This window comes from Aquarana catesbeiana, linkage group LG08, assembly GCF_042186555.1.
Source record: "Aquarana catesbeiana isolate 2022-GZ linkage group LG08, ASM4218655v1, whole genome shotgun sequence".
Classification (NCBI taxonomy): Eukaryota; Metazoa; Chordata; class Amphibia; order Anura; family Ranidae; genus Aquarana; species Aquarana catesbeiana.
The window spans coordinates 43551171-43572787 of NC_133331.1; the positions used below are offsets into that span (position 1 = coordinate 43551171).

The 21617-nt window shown below is 44.0% G+C and overlaps 2 protein-coding genes across 6 annotated transcripts in view; one reads left to right on the forward strand and one right to left on the reverse strand.

The window, feature by feature from the left end:
* DHX32 (DEAH-box helicase 32 (putative)) overlaps positions 1-8186 on the forward strand; it is a 202982-nt gene extending 194796 nt beyond the window's left edge. For all 5 annotated transcript variants that reach the window (XM_073595742.1, XM_073595745.1, XM_073595740.1 and 2 more), the window contains 2 exons: positions 2151-2332; positions 7498-8186. In XM_073595742.1, the coding sequence (XP_073451843.1) occupies positions 2151-2332; positions 7498-7684 (369 nt within the window). In that variant the 3' untranslated portion in view covers positions 7685-8186. The remainder of the gene's footprint in view (positions 1-2150; positions 2333-7497) is intronic.
* BCCIP (BRCA2 and CDKN1A interacting protein) overlaps positions 7729-21617 on the reverse strand; it is a 37670-nt gene continuing 23781 nt past the window's right edge. The window contains exons 6-7 of the mRNA XM_073595751.1: positions 17509-17677; positions 7729-8184 (exon numbers count right to left, since the gene is read on the reverse strand). Of these exons, the coding sequence (XP_073451852.1) occupies positions 8014-8184; positions 17509-17677 (340 nt within the window). The 3' untranslated portion in view covers positions 7729-8013. The remainder of the gene's footprint in view (positions 8185-17508; positions 17678-21617) is intronic.

Consider the following 21617-nt stretch of genomic DNA (forward strand, 5'->3'; position numbering starts at 1 on the left):
ACTGCTGGAACAGTTAAAGGGAAAAAATTTACAAACCTAGTACAGGACAATTTTATGGTCCAGTTTTTTGAGGCCCCGACTAGGAATGAGGCTCTGCTGGATCTGCTAATCTCAAACCATGCAGAGCTTATTACCAATGTTCATATAAAGGAACATCTGGGTAGCGGTGACCATAACATGATTTCATTTGATGTTAGCTGTAAGCAAAAAAAAAAACATATGGGTAAGATAAAAACATTTTCAGAGAGCACATTTTCCAAGGATGAGGGCTGCTCTCCAAGACTTAAGCCTCGTACACACGATCAGATTTTCAGTAGGGAATTGTGTGATCAGACAGTTTGCCTAAAATCCGACTGTTAGTACGCTCCTTCGGACAATTGTTGTCCAACTGTTGGATGGCAGGCTAGTAAATTTTCGTCGGACAACGGTCTGTTGTCAGATTTTCGTATCGTTTGTACAACCAAACTGATCAGAGGCATGAAGGAACTCGGCTATGCAGAAAGATTAAAGGAACTGAATTTATAAGGGGTCCATATAGTGAACTTGGTGTTGAGTTATTCACTTTACAGTCAACACTGAGGACAAGGGGGGCACTCTTTACCCTTAGAGGAAAAGAGATTTCGGCTCCAAATACGGAAAGGTTTATTCACAGTAAGAGCTGTAAAAGTGTGGAATAGACTCCCTCCAGAGGTGGTTCTGGCCAACTCAGTAGATTTCTTTACGAAAGTCCTGGATTCTTTCCTAAATGTACATAATATAACTGGGTACTAACATTTATAGGTAAAGTTGATCCAGGGAAAATCCAATTGCCTCTCGGGGATCAGGAAGGAATTTTTTCCCCTGCTGTAGCAAATTGGATCATGCTTTGCTGGGGGTTTTTTTTGCGCCTTCCTCTGGATCAACTGTGGGTATGGGATTGTAGGATATTATTTATTTATTTTTATGGTTGAACTAGATGGACTTGGGTCTTTTTTCAACCTAATTATGTAACCCAACCAACACACCTATATGAGCTTAATAGAAATCTCATTCCACAACCATGGGGGGGCATTCATTTGAGGTTCCCCCCCCCCTTTGCATTTGTAATGCTCTCCACTCTCCTGGGAAGGCTGTCCCTGGGAATTTGTATCCATTTATTTTTTAGGTCATCTTCTGATGTGTGAGGAGACCTGACTTGCAGTCAGAACGCCAATTCTTCCCAGAGGTGTCCCATAGGGTTGAGTTCTAGGCCTTGTACAGGCCACACAAGCTTCTATCACTGTGTAACAATCACATAATGAATGAAGCAGAAATAGGCATATTCTTGCACTTTTGGTCCTCACCTACAGCTTCCACTCCAGCAAAGAAAAAGGTGATCAGCACAGTGGTGACATCTCCACTACAAATCTCATGAGACTAACATTCACAGGCAAAGTGCCTTATATGATCTACCACTGCAGATATACAACCATGAGCCTACAAAACAGGTGCCTAGGCACATGAGCTGCACTGATATTTTTCAGGAGGAATTCAAGGGAAAAGGTAATTTTTTCAGGATAATGCGTGGGCACAGCTAACTTTTCCAGATGTACTCCATAAAGCAGAAATTATTAACTTTTTTGGGTTCAAGTCCACATTAGGCCTTGTCCTCATGGACACATAAGCGTACACCCATGCGAGGGCTGGGATTGCCCATGTGGAGATACACAGGTGTTCTGTGCATCCTTGTGCAGACAGTCCCATTGATGTCTATTGGGACGCAGTGGTTGCACAGACATAGCTGCTGCTCCAAATTTGACATCCATGTGGGTGGGTGTCCCCTAATGTACATTGTCTGTGTTCAGGGACACACCTGGGTGTCAAATTGGGAGCAGGGGCTGTGTCCCAATAGACATCCATGCGACTGCCTGCACGGGGATGCATGGAATACCTGTGTATCCCCATGTGGGCAAACAAGGCCACAATGAAGTAAATGGGGATGAATACAGTATGCATGGTGCAATAACTCACACCAACCTGACTTTAGCTTTCAGCACTGCAAAAATCTTAGGGACAGTCCAATCGTATCTGCATAATTGACTGCCATCTAATGCCTTTGATTTTGGTAAAATGTTCTAATATTGCACAAACTGTCAGATGTATTCTTGGTATGATGCAAACTTATCTTGCAGATCGCTCGGGATGTTGATGGTTTGGGGAATTACATCATGCTGATACACAAACAAGTAGGCCAGCTACATCCCAATTCGGGATATTGCCTCAATCACATTTTCCCAGAATGGGTCCTCTTCCATGAATTCAGTGTGGCAGATAGGAGCTGTATCAGGATTGCCACAGAAATTTCCCCAGAACTGTAAGTATTGAAAACGCCCCCCTCTGATGTTTCCCAAGACCTGCTTTTTCAAGCCCTATTCTAGCCAAAACTCTTTTAGGTTTGAATACAGTGGGGAGAACTTAAACCCTACCATGGTGGTGTTGCCTGTGTGTCTGTTGAGGAGACATCCCTTCACTTCCTGTTCTGGTGTTCCTAGGGACAGGAAGTGAAGGGAAATCTTTACTTGCAATCCTTTCCATTCTACAAATATAATGTTTATCTCTTACTGTCTTGATGGGACGTGAGGAGAAATACACACAGATGGCACCAAATTCTAGTAATTCCAAGCACTTCCCTACTCTATCCAAAGCACAGTTATAGGTTTTGGTGGAAGTGTCCTTTAAATAACCTAGAAAATAACCTTTTGCTTAATCCTGTAATAAGACGTGTGTGGGCAGCCACTGTTGCCCTTCTAAAAATGCTAGTGGCCTGGCTTCATTGCTTCCAAGTCCCAGACTAGGTGCAAGTGTTCATTATTGAAGCTCACAACTCCAGATCTCTGCACTTGTTTTGGGTTAGAAATGCAAGTATTGAAGCCGAAGCATCAGCATGACAGCCAGGCAGCTGGCCTTTTCAGAATGAGAGGTTGGTATTCATTAGAGGTGCATTTATCTGAAGATGTTTTTTGTATTCCTCAAATCGATACTCATCCTTTCACCTTCAACGTGCAGTAAATTAAAGATATATCGGTATTGCTGGAGCGTGATCATTTTTTTTTTTTTTTTCAGTCAATCAGAAACTGGGGTGTATGAACATGCATCGGTTACCCCTGGGATTAGCAGAGCTGTATTCTACATTCGTAAAACTCTGCTCTACTGATTCCCTCCATACGCAGAACTGTGATTAGAGAAAAAAAAAAATAAAAATTGTGTGGGCGGCGAGAGAGAACAAAAATCGGCGAGGTTCCCATCTGCCCCCACTGTGGAGGAAGATGTCACTTGCTGCAGTGGCTGGCTGGATAATCTGTGTTTTATTGAGATCACAAAAAGCAGAGACCGTTTCCTTCCCATGTACCTCTGCCTGTAAATCCCAGTATAAACAGGGGAAGCATGTTATTACTCTAAAGGAAGGGAGACTGGATTAACTGCTCTGCTATAAGACCCCCCCCCCCTTTTTTTTTAGGGGTTCCCTGATAAATGGCCTTTATTCTGGGTCTAAGATCAGTACTCATTTCTATTGCATGCATCAAAATACATTTAGGAAAAGTAATATTACCAAAATTAATTCCGGTTCCAAAATTCGATAGACTGTATCTCCCAACAGGTCATTGTACTGCCCTGTAATTAAAATCTCAACAGTTTTCTTTTTTTTTTTATTTTTGGGGGGGGAATGTGGTGCCAGGGTGCTGCATTTCATCAGAAAAGCCTATGTTACAATAGCAATTCAAAGGCAAGGTGCAGCTCCCACTTTACCTAACGGAAGTCCCTCATTTGCTGGCAAAAAAGCTGGGGGGGGGGGAACAAATATCTCAGTGGATGCACAGAGAAGTGCAGGATCTGGCTGAGGAGTTCTGTTCTCTGTGCTACCAACTGCTGGGACAATGCAGGGGGGGCAGAGATGAAGGGGAGGTGTGAGGGCCACATGAAATGGGCTGGTGGGCCTTGTGTTTGACACATGTGCCCTAGGAAAGGTGAAGGAGTCCAAATTGCTTTAACTGTTCACATTAAACAACCAAATTGTTCCTCTGACTAAATGAGGTGGGGCGGTGATGTCATGTTAAATGGTAAATACATAGTTATATTGGACCAATGTAACTATGTAGAGACTTCATACCTAGAATTCCTCTATAACTCTTTTCCATTCTATGACCATGTTAGCCAGAGCTCAATTTCTGACTGAGAACCATTTATGTAATAGATATTGTAGATTTAAGCCACCACTGTGCACTGGCTTTAACTCTATCTGAAGGAAACCTACCAATCGGTGTATTTGTTTTTCAGGGAATGTGTTCCTGAGCCCTAAAAAGGTAGACTGAACAGATCCCAGTGTTTAAAGCCATACATGTTTCAGACTGACTGTAAAATCTCCATCAGATTTACCAAAACCATGTAAATGAGAACAGACATAAACAATCCAATTAATTTGTATCTCCAGCAGACAGGCCCTAGCACAGTGGTTCTCATCCTGGGGGTTGGCTGACGATTTGCCAGGGGACACCAAATCCTGGGCTGTTCCTGAAGCCCGCACCGCTTTCCCAGCCTTTTCACGGCCACCCAGCAGGGCTGTCCCTGGTGCCTGTGGAAGCCCAGATGAGCTGTTCCTGGAGCCCGTGGCCGCCCATTCAGTTCACGGCATAGGTGGGGGGCAGAGACTAGAGGTCAGCTGACTGGCGAGGAATGTGACGTGGGAGGAGACCCATCTCCTGATTTCGGCATAGGTGTCACTGCTGTGAGACACCACGGAGCTGGAGACACAGTGAGTAACACTATCTGTGATTAGAGTTGCCATTAAAAGTCCCCTCTACATTTCTCAGATCAGCAGATAACCTTGATCAAGAGCACCTAAGTTGGCTGATCAGAACTCCCCCCAGCACTGCCACTGATCCCATTCCCCCCACCCCCTAAGGCGTAACAGAAGGAATAAAAATAGAGAATACATGGAAGGTAGAGGAAAAGAGGGGGAGGAATAAAGAAAAGGGGAGAGAAAGAATAAGAAAAAGACGGCTTGAGAGAGGGATGGGGGAAAACAAACAAGAAATTAGGATAGAGAGAGATAAAAGGGAAAGAAAGGAGAACAAAGAGAGAGTGGTACATTCTAAAATGTACCATAAGGGGTTTTAATACTGTACAAGTGGAAGGGACTCAGGGAGCGCTAAACGTCCGTGGGTTAGGGGCACAAATGACTTGTCTTGCCTTGGGTGCTGACAATCCACGCTACGAAAATAATTTTACTGTTAGGACGCGGAGTCCCCACAACTTGGGAAATTTTATCAAGGGGTCATTGCACTAGAGGGTTGAGAACCTCTGCCCTAGCACTACATAATTGTTGGTAGATATAGGAGGTGGTATAATCAGATTGCATAGTACGCTTACAGCAATGGACTTTTTTTCCAACCACTGTAATAAAATAAATAAATTGCTTTAGTACTAATAAAGGACCACTGTAATCTATCTTTATGCTATAATTTTTGTTTTATTTCCCTAGCTAGCTGTGGGAACGTCTGTGATTGCATATATTGTTTCTGTAAAACGCCATAATGATGAAAGGGGGAATGCACGGGGTGTTTTATATAAGCGCCACAAACAAATAAGCTGCTGTGTGCCTAAAGCCACAACTATGCAGATATTTGCCTGCACACCATGGATCAACAGAATAGCATCCAAATGGCTTTTTTTATTGCATGATCACATCAGAGTGGTGCAATGTTTCAGAGCCACTCAGGGCCCCTTCGAAGGGACCCTGCGCGGCTCTAAAAGGTTGCACCACTCTCCGATATGATCATGCAATAAAAAAAACTATTTGGATGCTTCTCTGTTGATCCATGGTGTGCAGGCAAATATCTGCAGTGACTTTTGAACCAGTCTCCAGCTGGCCATTGCTACAGCACCCAAATCTTTTCAACGTTTCATTCAAGAACATGTGCGATGGGCATATGGAGTATTAAATACATGACTACTCCATCTTGAATATACAGCCAAATGCAGTGTTGGTTGTACACAGCTACTGTATACTAAAGGCCTGTGGTGATAGGCTTTGTTCATATCAGACAAATTTTGTATTCCCATACGACAAGTATTTGGGAATCCAAAACCTGCTTAAAGCACACCAGGAGAACAATTACAAATGCACCCGTCAGTGAATTCTGAAATATCTCTGTCATGTTGTCTACAGCAGCGGTTCTCAACCTTAGTGAGACCAGGACCTGGTACAAAGCCTTACCTCCAATTAGGGCAAGCAGTTACTGAACTCTAACTACCAAGAGTGATCAACAGCACCCTGGTATAGCTCATTGAGAACTACAAGCCGACCACCACAAAGGTTAGATTGTAACAGCGAGCAGGGAAGAAGATCCTGCGCTCGCTGTGGAAACTTGGACTTTGGGGGTGGGTGTATTTGTAACATGTTACACCCTGCATATGGGTGTAAGATACCGTGAACATCTACTTTAATATCAGTAGGATTGTAGCTCCCTCCATTAATGTTTGTGAGATGTCAGCTGCAGAAGCCAGTATTTGGTGGAAATTCCCAAGGGGTTACACAACACAATGCACAGGTGCAAGAGGCACCCTAATGTGGCCAGACATGGGGAGGGGGAGCATTAGACCTAAGACAGGTGATGTCAGTGCATTTTATAAGTCTTGGCAGGACCCTTGCATATAACCCATATTGCTACAAGAGAGGTGCACATCACACAGCCACTAACGAGGGGCCTCTGAATCGGCACTAATCTCACCAAGCTTACCTATCACCATTACCAGTCCCCTATGGGCTGCCACAAAGCATGTAACATCACTGCCAGTCATTGGTAAGGGCACACTGCTGACCAATGAGGGAGCACAGAGTAATGATGGGCTGCTGGGGTGTACTGCTGTCTGATATGCAGGGAGGCACCCCATCCTCTCTTCTCTTGTTCTCAGGGCTTATCTGTACACCACATTCTGATCCTCCTCCTCGGCGTCTTTCTGTCCTTTTTTTTTCCTTTTCCAATACCAGGGGTGAGCAGCATTCTTTCTCCTTCTTGTGTGTCATCTCTCTTTTTTGCAGTGAAGAATTGAAAGCTAACTTGACCATGTCTGCTCAGTGCCCTGTGAACAGGTACAAATGTAGCTACCAACCACCAAATAACCTTACTGAGCTCCCTGTGACAAACTGGCCATTTTTACCAACTGTTCAGGAAAGCGCTTGAGGTATAAGGTTTGATTCACACCTATGCATTTTTAGTGCATTTTGCACTACAGTCCATTCAACATGGTTTCCTATGGAACACGTTCTGTAGTGCAAAATGCACTAAAAATGCATAGGTGTGAATCGAACCTTATTTTTAGTGCATTTTGCACTACAGAACGTGTTCCATAGGAAACCATGTTGAATGGACTGTAGTGCAAAATGCACTAAAAATGCATAGGTGTGAATAAGACCTAAATGCATGTAATCAGACTGAAAATTCATTCAACTTGTGTTTATCTCTCTTTTTTTTTTTTAAGGTTCATGCAGATGGTGCCCCAATATTACTTTAGCAATCTGCCCCCCAGTGAAAGCAAAGAAATTCTGGAAAAGGCTCTGGTGTGTACAACCAATATCGCTCCCCCGGAAGACCCGCCAGAAAATCAGGGAAAAGCCGCGGAAGAAGAAACATCTAGTGCATCTGAGCAGAGATGTCTCATACAATAAACTTGCCTGGTAAAAAAAAAAAAAAAGGCAATAGAAGTGCAATATGTGTTCCAAACACAAACTAGTTTTAATGAACTGTGAACTTGACAACAGACAGATGTTACACATTCAGGATTTCATAGACTTTTGTATATTTTTCTTGCAGAATTTTGTCTTGATAAAAAAAAAAAATAAAAATCCTGTTTATAGCACTCTGTTGCCGCAACGTGTTCCCTTGTGAAATGTTTTCCCCTTCTGAAGCAGCTGGAAGGAAAGCCAATAAATTGTTAGAACATGGCAGTGCATAAAAAAAAAGAGTCACTGGTTCATCCTGGAAGTTCAGCCATTCTTTACACGGATAGATATTCTTTAAACTTCTCAATGATGGCCTTCATTCTGTCAGCTGGGACCAACATGACTGTCCTGAGAGGCTTCATGGGAACATCATCAAAAGACCACTTTCCTCCTAGCTGTGTGTCGGTCTCTTTCTGTACTGAATAGTTGAATTTCAGGGTTGCTTGCTGCAAAGACACACGCAAAAAAAAAAAAAAAAAAAAAAAAACTTTGTCAACTTCTACTTGCTTACAATTATATAGAAAACAGATCCCTGAATGTATGACGACAACCAACCAGATGGGGTCAGAAAAACAGATTTAGTTATACAATTGTATTTCCATAATTGAAGGTTATGGGTCAAGTCACACCTATGCATGCATTTCCACACAAGACACGCCTGGAATGGGCCCCTTAAAGTGATTGTAAACGCTTGTTTAAAAAAACAAAAACAAACATGTTATACTTAACTCCTCTGTGCAGTGGTTTTGCACAGATCAGCCCAGATCCTCCTCTTCTAGGGTCCCTCTTTGCTGCGCATACCCCCTTCCTCCTTTGAGTGCCCCTCAGCAGGGAGCTTGCTACAGGGGGCACCCAAGCCGAGTCAGAGCTCAGTGTATCCATTCAGACACTGAGCCCTACCTGGCCCTGCCCCCCTCTCCCCTGATTGGCTGACTGACAGCCGTGGGAGCCAAAGGCACTGCTGCTCTGTCTCAGCCAATCAGGAGGAGTGTCTTGGGATGACTGAGGGGATCGTGGACATCGCTGGAGAGAGAAGGGGCTCAGATAGGTAATTAGGGGAGGCTGCTACACACAGAAGTTTTTTTTTTTATCTTAATGCATTAAGATAAAAAAAAAAAAAACCTACCTTTACAACTCCTTTTTAAAAGCAAGAAAAAGGCATCTGCACTACTTTTGGGCAACACAAAGCTCCACACTACACAGGTTTACATGCTTGCCTTTTAGGGTACCAATGTAAAGAAATGGCCATGCCCATATATAAATGCATGTTAACATGGTTTGGTAGCACCTGTGAGAATGCAGGTTTTATTGGACATTACTGTGCACACAGATGTTAATCAAGTATTATAAGGGTGTGTAAAGTATTTTTTTTTAAATACGGTAATAAAAATCATACTTGCCTACTCTGTGCTATGGTTTTGCACAGAGCATCCCTGATCCTCCCCTTAGCTCCCAAGCTGGCTCTGTGTGTCCATAGGACACAGAGAATGTGATCTGTGATTGCCAATGGCTCCTGCATCTCAGCCAATGAGGGAGAGACCTGGGAGAGCCGCTGCTCTCGTTTACATCGCTGGATCAGGTCTGTAGGAGGGGGAGCTTCACACTGAAGTTTTTTTACCTTCATGTATACAATACATAAAAGTAAAAAACCTGCACCCTTTAGAAATATTACTGAAGAACTTTTTTTTTTTTAGACTAATCGCTTCTAGAACCCAACATTGTGACAGATCCTCCTCTTTATTCCACAATATGTCTCCAAAATTACAATCCAATCTATTTCGGGGGGCCAGACTGTATCCCCTTTTATCAGTGCCTAAAATGCTGTATAAGATAGTCCATTCCTTCTATTTAAAATGATAAGTTCACCTTTCGTAACATGTTACACCCATATTCAGGGTGTAACATGTTACAAACGGACCAGCTCCCCGATCTGACAGTTAACACACACACACTGTAGTAATAATTTTAATTGTCCTGTGAATGGAAAAACTGCACTACAAGGTCCTGGGAGCCTTTTTGGCTGTCAGCTTGTAGTTCTCAATGAACTACCATGGCGCTGTGGAGCCCCGGCGTAGTTCATTCTCTCTTCCTGTGAGATTGTATCTGCTTGCCCATACAGGGCTGTACAGGCACACAGATACACCAACAGATCTGCATGGTACCAGCGATCTGCTGATCACTGGTTCAATGCTTCAGGGGCTCAAAAAAAAAAAAAAAAAAAAAATAAATAAATAAATAATGCACATTTTTTTTTACCTGAAAAAAAAAATGAGCTTTTATTCTCTTTCTAAAAAGTGATCTTATCCTTTAAATATCAAATGTTGAAAAAAAAAAAATATGTTAATCGCCATTCATAAAATTGACGCAGCACCTAATGACTTGGATACTTATGATAAAAAAAAGAAAAAAAAAAAAAAAAACACAACTTTCAGACTCTAGTTGCTTTGGTGTGGTGCTCTTATTTATCTATCTGGATTTGGGAAATTAGGTCCATTTAATTCAGGCCCGGGCAACGCTCTGGTTGCTCCCAAACAAGATGGAAACCCAGTTACTTCTTGTGACAGCTGGAAAGTGCTAGCTCTCTGTTTTTTCCTATCATTTGTTGATAGACGAGACCTGCAGAGTTTAGGCCTGGACCTGTCCCTGGCTGGATTTTTCACTCCCCAGCAGCAAAATGGCTGCACAATGGCCCACATCGGATTTTGCTAAATCTCCTACTGTTTAAACGTTATCTCCTACTAGTAACCTCATTATTGAGACATGCAGCTATCCCCGAGCTCCACATGTATCTGCTCCCTCGCCTCCACATCCAGGCAAAGCACAGACCATTCAAATACATATTTTAATTAAATGTAATTGAGCGTGGATTGGAGATGAGGCTCATTTTACACCTAGAATCTGCTGTAAAACATATTTTATGACCACATTAAAATGTAGTTTAACAGCAAGAAATTTATCTGTGGCTGACTATTAAAAATGGGTTTACTATAGGCAAATGATCACTGTTTTACATTGGCGAGCAAAAGAAAAAAGTGACAGGCCAGCAATCTACACAAAATAAACATGTCTCCGTATTGGTTGGAAATATCCTCTTATTTCCTGAAACTATTTTATATTCACATTTGTGGTAACAGCAGGTTTCCCATAGGCCAATATATCAATTTTGTAATCTGAGGTTTGCGGCCCTTTAAAATTGTTTAACCACTTGCTTACAGGGCACTTAAACCCCCCTCCTATCCAGACCGATTTTCAGCTTTCAGCGCTGACGCACTTTGAATGACAATTGCGCGGTCATACAACACTGTACCCAAATGAAATTTTTATCATTTTTTCACCACAAATAGAGCTTTCTTTTGGTGGTATTTGATCACCTCTGCAGTTTTTTTTTTTTAACAAAAAGTAAAGTAAAAAACTGAATTAAAAAAAAAAATTTTAAATTTTTAAAAATATTTTGTTATAAAAAATTTAAAATGGGTCATTTTTCTCCTTCATTGATGTACGCTGATGAGGCGGCAGTGATGGGCACTGATGGGTGGCAGTTATGGGCACTGATTGGCACTGCAGGTGGGCATTGATAGGTGGCACTTGTGGGCACTGATGAGGCAGATGTGCCTCTTCCACTTGGGGACCGATGTCCCTCACATCCGAGCCGGTGATCAGCGTGAGTAGAAAAAACAAACGATTACCGATTTTTTGTTTACATCATGTGATCAGCTGTCACCGGCCCCTTACTCGGATCGGTGATCAGCCGAGTCTCAGTGACTCGGTGATCACAGCGAGCTTGGCGCACACCCTGCAGGGAGCGTGCACAGGGGAGGCCGTCATATGATGGCCTCCCGGGAATTCAGGTCCGCGCTGTGGCAGTCATTCGGCCATAGCGCGGATGTGTAGTGGTTAAAGGTTAATTAAATCCACAAACAAAAATTTAATATATTGCAGCTTACCAGACCTTAGATGTGGTGGCTGCACTGGTTTTCTTTTCTCTTTACCTGGTAATCCTCTGAATAAAACACTTCCCCCGTCTCTGGGTGACTACGCTCACTCCTCCACTGTACCCATTCAGGGAGCCATGGTTGTCACCCAGTCTAGACAACAAACATGGCTTCCTTTCCTCTTCAGGTCCAATACGTGGGAGCGGGGCCGGGGAATTCATAGTTTACAGAGGATAGCTTGAAGGAAGATAACTGTTTGATATCAGTTGAAACTCAGTGATAAGGACATGGCATTTCTGGCCAGAGTAACAGGTTATTTCCTATTCTTGCTAAAAAAAAAAAAAAAAATGTTCTTAGGCTGGAAAAAGAAAATTAGGTACCTCACCATGTCCAATGACTGGAATGCTGCACTGTACAGTGCCTTGAAAAAGTATTCATACCCCTTGAAATTCTCCACATTTTGTCATGTTACAACCAAAAACGTAAATGTATTTTATTGGGATTATATGTGATAGAACAACACAAAGTGGCACATAATTGTGATGTGAAAATGAAGAATGGTTTTCCAAATTTTTTACAAATAAAAAATGTGAATAGTGCGGCGTGCATTTGTATTCCGCCCCCTTTACTCTGATACCCCTAACTAAAAAATCTAGTTGGACCAATTAACCTCAGAAGTCACCCAATTAGTAAATAGAGTCCACCTTTGTGTAATTTAATCTCAGTATAAATACAGCTGTTCTGTGAAGCCCTCAGAGGTTTGTTAGAGAACCTTAGTGAAAAAAACAGCATCATGAAGGCCAAGGAACACACCAGACAGGTCGGGGATAAAGATGTGGAGAAGTTTAAAACAGAGTTAGGTTAATAAAACATATCCCAAGTTTTGAACATCTCACGGAGCACTGTTCAATCCATCATCCGAAAATGGAAAGAGTATGACACAACTGCAAACCTACCAAGACATGGCCGTCCACCTAAACTGACAGGCCGGGCAAGGAGAGCATTAATCAGAGAAGCAGCCAAGAGGCCCATGGTAACTCTGGGGGAGCTGCAGAGATCCACAGCTCAGGTGGGAGAATCTGTCCACAGGACAACTATTAGTCATGCTCTCTGGCCTTTATGGAAAAGTGGCAAGAAGAAGCCATTGTTGAAAGAAAGCCCTATGAATTCCCATTTGAAGTTTGCAAGAAACCATGTGGGGGGCACAGCAGACATGTGGAAGGTGCTCTGGTCACATAAGACCAAAATTTAGCTTTTTGGCCTAAAAGCAAAATGCTATGTGCGGCGGAAAACTAAAACATTGCACATAACCCTGAACACACCATCCCCACCGTGAAACATGGTAGTGGCAGCATCATGTTGTGGGGATGCTTTTCTTCAGCAGGGACAGGGAAGCTGGTCAGAGTTGATGGGAAGATGGATGGAGCCAAATACAGGGCAATCTTAGAAGAAAACCTGTTAAGAGTCTGCAAAAGACTTGAGAATGGGTTGGAGGTTCACCTTCCAGCAGGACAACGACCCTAAACATACAGCCAGAGCTACAATGAAATGGTTTAGATCAAAGCAGATTCATTAGTTTGACTGGGCCATTCTAATTGAGAATCTGTGGCAAGACTTAAATTGCTGTTCACAGATGCTCCCCATCCATTTTGCAAAGAAGAATGGCCAAAAGTTTCGCTCTCTAGATGTTCAGAGCTGGTAGAGACACAAAAAGACCTGCAGCAAAAGGTGGTTCTACAAAGTATTGACTCAGGGAGGCTGAATACAAATGCACATCACACTTTTCAGATATTTAGTTGAAAAAAAAATTTAGAAAACCATTTATCATTTTCCTTCCACCTCACAATTATATGCCACTTTTGTGTTGGTCTATCACATAATATCCATTTAAGTTTTTGGTTGCAACATGACAAAATTGGGAAAATTTCAAGGGGTATGAATACTTTTTCAAGGCACTGTATTACTTATGCCGCGTACACACGGTCGGACTTTCCGGCATACTTGGTCCGGCGGACCAGAGTGTGCCGGACAATCCGCCCGTGTGTAGGCACCGGCGGACTTTTCCGGCGGACTTTTTCCCAAAAGCCCGCCGGACCTAGATTTGAAGAAAGTTCTAAATCTTTCCGCCGGACTCAGTTTCGGGCGGAAAGTCCGCTCGTGTGTGTGCTGGTCCGACGGAAAGCCCGCTCGTGTGTAGGCTGGTCCGACGGACCAGATACAACACGAGGGCAGGGTATTGCATCTCACGCTCGCTGCAATAGGAAAAACAAATTTTCCTATTGCGGCGAGCGCGGGGCAAACCAGGCCCTTAGGTCTGGTATGGATTATAAAGGGAAGCCCCTACGCCGAAAAAAAACGGCGTGGGGTCCCCCCTAAAATCCATACCAGACCCCGATCCGAGCACGCAGCCTGGCCGGTCAGGAAAGGGGGTGGGGACGAGCGAGCGCCCCCCCCCCCCCCCTCCTGAACCGTACCAGGCCGCATGCCCTCAACATGGGGGTGGGTGCTTTGGGGGAGGGGGGCGCCCTGCGCCCCCCCCCCCAAAGCACCTTGTCCCCATGTTGATGAGGACAAGGGCCTCTTCCCGACAACCCTGGCCGTTGGTTGTCGGGGTCTGCGGGCGGGGGCTTATCGGAATCTGGGAGCCCCCTTTAATAAGGGGGCCCCCAGATCCCGGCCCCCCACCCTATGTAAATGAGTATGGGGTACATGGTACCCCTACCCATTTACCTAGGAAAAAAGTGTAAGTAATAAAACACACTACACAGGTTTTTAAAATATTTTATTAAACAGCTCCGGGGGGGAATCTTCCTCCGGCTTCGGGGGTCTTCTTCCGGCTTCGGGGGTCCCTCCGCTTCATCTTCTCCCGGCGTCCGGTTGGTTCTTCTCCGCTCTCTTCTCCCGGTGTTCCTGTTCTTCGGCCGGCTCCTCCGCTGTCTTCAGGTAGCTCTCTTGCCAGCAGAGGTCCGGACTTCTGGGCTTCTGGGCTTCTTCTCTTCTCTTCTCCAGATGTTGACACGACGCTCTCTCCGGCTGGACTGCTCTCCGAGGGCTGCGTTGTGACTTATATAGGCGGAGACCCCGCCCCCTTTTGATGTCACAGTCCCTGGGCATGCTGGGACTGTGACGTTTTAGGGGGCGTGGTCAACATCACCCAGTGACCACGCCCCCTAAAACGTCACAGTCCCAGCATGCCCAGGGACTGTGACATCAAAAGGGGGCGGGGTCTCCGCCTATATAAGTCACAACGCAGCCCTCGGAGAGCAGTCCAGCCGGAGAGAGCGTCGTGTCAACATCTGGAGAAGAGAAGAGAAGAAGCCCAGAAGCCCAGAAGCCCAGAAGTCCGGACCTCTGCTGGCAAGAGAGCTACCTGAAGACAGCAGAGGAGCCGGCCGAAGAACTGGAACACCGGGAGAAGAACCAACCGGACGCCGGGAGAAGATGAAGCGGAGGGACCCCCGAAGCCGGAAGAAGACCCCCGAAGCCGGAGGAAGATCCCCCCCCCCGGAGCTGTTTAATAAAATATTTTAAAAACCTGTGTAGTGTGTTTTATTACTTACACTTTTTTCCTAGGTAAATGGGTAGGGGTACCATGTACCCCATACTCATTTACATAGGGTGGGGGGCCGGGATCTGGGGGCCCCCTTATTAAAGGGGGCTCCCAGATTCCGATAAGCCCCCGCCCGCAGACCCCGACAACCAACGGCCAGGGTTGTCGGGAAGAGGCCCTTGTCCTCATCAACATGGGGACAAGGTGCTTTGGGGGGGGGGGGGGGGCGCAGGGCGCCCCCCTCCCCCAAAGCACCCACCCCCATGTTGAGGGCATGCGGCCTGGTACGGTTCAGGAGGGGGGGGGGGCGCTCGCTCGTCCCCACCCCCTTTCCTGACCGGCCAGGCTGCGTGCTCGGATCGGGGTCTGGTATGGATTTTAGGGGGACCCCACGCCGTCTTTTCGGCGTAGCGGGGTTCCCCTTTATAATCCATACCAGACCTAAGGGCCTGGTATGCCCCGCGACGGGGCTAGTAAGGTGTCAATCTCGCCGATAAAAGCGGCAAGATTGACATCCTTTTCTAGTCCCGTCGCACCTGAGTCACGTTCAAAATGAACGGACTTGTCCGTGTGTGGGCAAGTCCGTTCATTCTGAAAGTCCGCCGGAACTCCGGCGAAAGTCCGTCGGAAAGACGGGCGGACTTAGCCCGCCGGAAAGTCCCGGCGTGTGTGGGCAAGTCCGTCCGTTTTAAAGTCCGGCGCACCTGGCGGACAAAGTCCGTCGGAAAGTGTGCCGGACCAAGTAGGATAGAAAGTCCGCTCGTGTGTACGCGGCATAACTCACTAACGGTTTACTAACTTAATAAAACCAATGGCCACTACTGCATACTCCTACTGCTTGACCTCTCTGCGGCCTTTAATACTGTTGACCACCCGCTCAATAAACACCAATACTATGACCCCCAAGATTCTGCTCTATCCTGGTTCTCCTCCTACCCATCACAGAGCTCCTTCAGTGTTACCTATTGCCCCTTTCTGTGGGGGTCCCCCAAGGCTCTGTTCTTTGGACCCCTTCTCTTCTCTATCTACACCTTCTCCCTTGGTCACTTGATAACCGCCCACGGCTTCCAATACCATCTATACGCCGACGACACCCAAATCTATCTGTCTACTCCTCACCTCACTCCTTCAGTCTCCTCTTGCATTACTAACATACATATCAGCATGGATGTCGGACCACTACCATAAACTAAATCTCTCTAAAACAGAGTTGATAATATACCCCCCCCCCCCCCTTCATGACTTTTCTATCAATAATGCAACCATCAATCCCTCCCCTCATGCCAGGGTACTAGGTGTAATCCTAGACTCGGACTTGTCCTTTCAAGCCCCATATCCAATCGTCAAAGGCTGGAAGAATTCACCTCCATAACATCTCTAAAATATGCGCCTTTTTAAACTAATGAGACCACCAAGCTCCTCATTCACTCCCTTGTTATCTCTCGCCTTGACTATTGCAACTCCCTTCTCAGTGGCCTACCTCTCCATAGGCTCCTCCCCTCTTCAGTCTATCATGAATGCTGCTGCCTTTTACCTTCCCAACCACTCAGTGTCTGCCACCCCTCTCTGCCAATCCCTCCACTGGCTCGGGATCACCCAGCTAATTAAATTCAAAGTACTAACCACAACATACAAAGCCATTCACAACTCTGCCCCGAGCTACATCACCAATCTCATCTCCAAATATCACCCAAGCTGTCCTCTACGCTCCTCTCAAGACCTCCTACTCTCAGGCTCGCTCGTCTCCTCCTCCCATACTCGTCTCCAGAGCCTCTCCCATCCTCTGGAACTCTCTACCTCAACCTGTCTGGTTATCTCCTACTAGCTGCCTTCAGGCAATCCCTGAAAACTCATCTCTGCAACAAAGCTTCACACTCCAACTAATCTTTAACTACTTCCATCAGTTCATTCCCCACAGTTACAACCTTTTGTACCACCTGCCCCACCCTATTAGATTGTAAGCTCTTCTGAGCTCTTAATCCTCTTGTATTTTATTGTATTGTCTCCCTCTTATAATTGTAATGTGCTGCATAAACTGTTGGCGCTATATATATCCTGTATAATAATAATATTACATTTTTGTTCTTGAGTTTCAAAACCCATTAAATAGGCAGCTTACCCAAGAGCTATATTTCAGTAATGCAGCCTGGTGGCCTAAAGCTGACCACTTACCGGACAATGAAGTTGCCCTTTACTTTCATAACCAATAGGGCACTGTAGAAAGTCAAAGAGCAACCGATGTTCTTGGAAAAAGTCCATAAGGTGGATGGAACCAAACCAGAACTTACCTCATAAAAAAACTCATCTTCAGCGTTTGCAAACATCATCTCCTCCTTGCCCTGAGGTCCTCCACTGACAATGGATTTCTCCGGTTCCATTAAAGTTTTGCTGATAATGAGATAGTAATAGCATTTGCCGCATGGCTTGTTGGTTCGCTGGGCTTCTGCAAGCTCTTTCCTGTTTGGAAGTACAAGGGGGAACAGTTAAAATGACACTAAATGATATTCTTCATTCTTCAAAAAATAATCCATACACATCCACTGCTTAAGGCTACATTCATTCACACAAGATCATGGGCGGAATCGCCGCATTCACGAATGGCTGCAAAACAAGGGAAGCGCTTGCAAATTGTGACACTGTCACCCAAAAGCAGCTCATGTTCCTTTTTGAGCAAAACAAGTGCTGCGATTGCGATGCCATTAGAAGTAAGGACATCGAAAACACGTCCCACGTTTTGCAGCCATTTGAAATCGTTGGGCGGAATCGATTCTACCTGCGATCATGTGTGAATGCAGCCCAATAGTCCCGTAATCTGCTTTTCATTGAATTATTCCTTACTGTGTTTTTCTGCCTTATTGTAACTTTCCCAGTGAGCTACCAAACTTCTCCTTTTCCCCACTCACATGGAAAACTATATATATATATATATATATATATATATATATATATATATATATATATATATATATATATATATATATATATATATATATAATGAGATTTAATGATGGCTTTGAGCAAGGTACTTTTTGAGGTAAGAATACAGACTTGAATAGAATTTTTTTTTTTTTTAACCAGAGATTAGTATCAAAATTAACCACTTCATCCCCGGAAGATTTTCCCCCTTTAATGCTATACGGCACTGCGTCGCTTTAACTGAAAATTGTGCGGTCGTGCGACGCTTTACCCAAACAAAATTGATGTCTTTTTTTACCCACAAATAGAGCTTTCTTTTTGTGGCATTTGATCAACTCTGCGGTTTTTATTTTTTGCGCTATAAACAAAAAAAACAAAAAAAACATAATTTTGGGGAAAAAAAAAAAATTTTATTTTTTGCTATAATAAATAAATATCCCCAATTTTTTTTTAATTTCTTCATCAGTTTAGGCCAATATGTATTCTTCTACATATTTCTGGTAAAATAAATAAAATAAAAAAAAAAAAAAAAAAAAAAAAAAAAAATCGCAGTAAGCGTATAATAATTGGTTTGCGCAAAAGTTATAGCGTCTACAAAATAGGGGAAAGATTTATGGCATTTTTATTATTATTTTTTTGACTGTACGGGGGGTGGGGGGGTCCAGTGCGATTTTGATGCATTCCACCACGTTCCAGTGCAGGAAAAATGCAGCATTTCTACTATTTTTTTTTTCTGGAACTGACCTCACTGGTGCAAACTATGCCATTGTAAACCATATAACCTACTTACTAAAAAATGTATTCTGCCCACTGAAATAAGTGAACGCTCAAGCTCTTCAGACACCTAGCGTTAATGCGCGTTTAGCTGCGTTTCTACACATCAAGTGTGTCTCCTGCCAAAATGCTGCTGCCCCTGAGACACACTGGCAATTTGTTTTTTTACCAGCCTCTAAACCCCTATGTGTACACGGACACATAGGATAACATGCAGGAGCGTTTTAAAAGGCACACTAAAAAAAAAAAAAAAAAAAAAAAACCAACGCCAGACGCCCATAACAGCAGCATTTAAAAAAAAAATGCCCTGTGTGCATCAGACCTCAGACCTTATTGAGAAGCAGTCACAACTAGACTTATGCCAAAAAAAAAAAAAAAATCAGTCTTAAAATATCACTACACCCACATCATAAAAAAAACTCAAATGATGTATTACATACTGTTCATACTTAGTCACGATGGGATTCGTTTTCTGCAAAAAAAACTGGTTGATCATGATGCTTTCTATCTGCACCTTCTGTTCATGTCCCCAATTCAGCAGATGTGGTGGCAACTCTGCACATGCTCAGTTTTCAGTGAGTTTCTATGCTAAGCAGTTCTACCCCATCACATCTGAGCAGCCCATGTGACTATAAAGCCACACATGTGGGCATATACACAGTGGTAAATGACTGTCCACTCCCTTCCTCCCCCACCATGCCCACTAACCAGCTAAACACAATGGGGGAGGGATATTACATGTAGATTAATGGAGGCTTCACCTCCCTCTTACTTTAAGACACAGGCTGGAGGGGCGTGACACAGCCTGTGACTGACAGAAATCCGCCCACACCATTTTCTTGCCAAAAAAATAATAAAGATTTGATTTCAAATATATATTTGTATGATAATTTAAATTGGATACTTATTTATTTTTACTCTGTATTCCAAAGGCAGATTTTTTTGAACATGTGACCAGCAGCAGAGGCCTAGAAGCTACTCCTGCTGTTTCCCTACAGACAGGCTGGGAAAGATCTGGGTCATGTGACAGCTGTATGTAGATTAGAAAAAAGGTACTTAGATTTTTTTTTTTTCATTATTAAAATAATTAGTGCCATCATCCCTACACAGAAAGTGAAGGGACAGTGTAAGCTAAACAGCGTGTATTTAGTATCACTTTAAACCTGAATTTCAGGCAAAAATCTAAATACAGATGGAATACTTATATACTTACCTGTCAAAACGATTTGCGTTTCTGTCTATCCAGTCCTGGGATTCACACAACTCTGCCACTCAACACAGCCCTGTCTAGCAGGGCAGAAGACCTGATTTTCTCTGCTGCAGTTAAAGTGGTTGTAAAGGCAGAAGTTTTTTTTCATCTTAATGCATCATTCTGTGTGCAGAAGCCCCCCTAATACTTACTGGAGATCATCCAGCAATGTTGCACGAAAGACTCGGCTGTCTGGGACTCTCCCTCCTCATTGGCTGAGACAGCAGCGAAGTGCCATTGGCTCCTGCCGTTGTCAATCAGTGAGCCGAGAGGGAGAGAGAGGCAGGGCCGAGGCTCCGTGTCTGAATGGACACAGGGAGCTGCAACTCGGCTCGGGTGCCCCCATTGCAAGCTGCTTGCTGTGGGGACACTCAACAGGAGGGAGGGGCCAGGAGCACCAAAGAGCGACCCGAGAAGAGGAGGATCCGGGGCTGCCCTGTGGAAAACCACTGCACAGACGAGGCAAGTATAACTTTTTTTTTGTTAAAAATAATAAAACAAGAAAAAAAAAAAAAACATGAGACTTTATTATCACTTTATGCAACACTTGCAGGTCTTGTTACTACCCCAGCTTGTGACTGGACAGTGAAAAGAGAAGCAGAAGCCTGTTGAGCACACTTTGCTCTCTATCTCCTCTTATCAGCATGTTCCGTGAACTCTGCTGTATAGGGGCATGCAAAAGAGTTATACATATCAAGTCAAACTAGGCACTTATACCTTGTGTATTTAAAAAAAAATATATATATATATATATTAAAACAGAGCTAAACGCTAACAAAATGATTTTTTAATTGAACCCTTCTGCATAAAAAAAAAAAAAAAAAAAAAAAAAAAATCGCAAATTTTTTATTATATTTTTTTACAGTATTATATGTATTTATTTTTGTGCCATAAAGTGGCACTTTTGGGTTTCCAGCCACGGCCGGGACCCACTGCCTCCTGGAATAGCTACATCACAGCTATCCCAGGAGGCAGTGTGTTACTAAGTGGCCACTGTGCGGCGCATGCGTGGCAGATTTGTGCAACTGCTGCCAGGTAGTATAGTGGCAACCTGCAAGACGCAACGTACAGAAATCCTCCCCTTACACGTGGGCATATGCACCACTGGCCTCTGCCTGGTCTTGGATACCTGGAAGACACCAGTAGCACATATACGCACATGCCTTAGTTTTAAAAGATGGCGGCGCAGTAAAGGGGAGAGGAAGAAAAAGCTCATTCGGCAGTTTCGTTCCGCTTTAAGAAACAGTATTCTTGCATGAATGTGTGCATTTTAGATCTGTCCGGAGTTCAGCTTTAAATACTGGACCGATCTCATAGCTGCCATGGTCTCCAGCAGCTCTTTGCAGATGACCAAGCTCTAATTAGGTCATAAATTCCACCTCAATCCTGAGATGTAATATAAAAGAGAGTCCAATGAGTGATTTATAACTTCTCAATGTGGAGGAATAAATTCTTCCT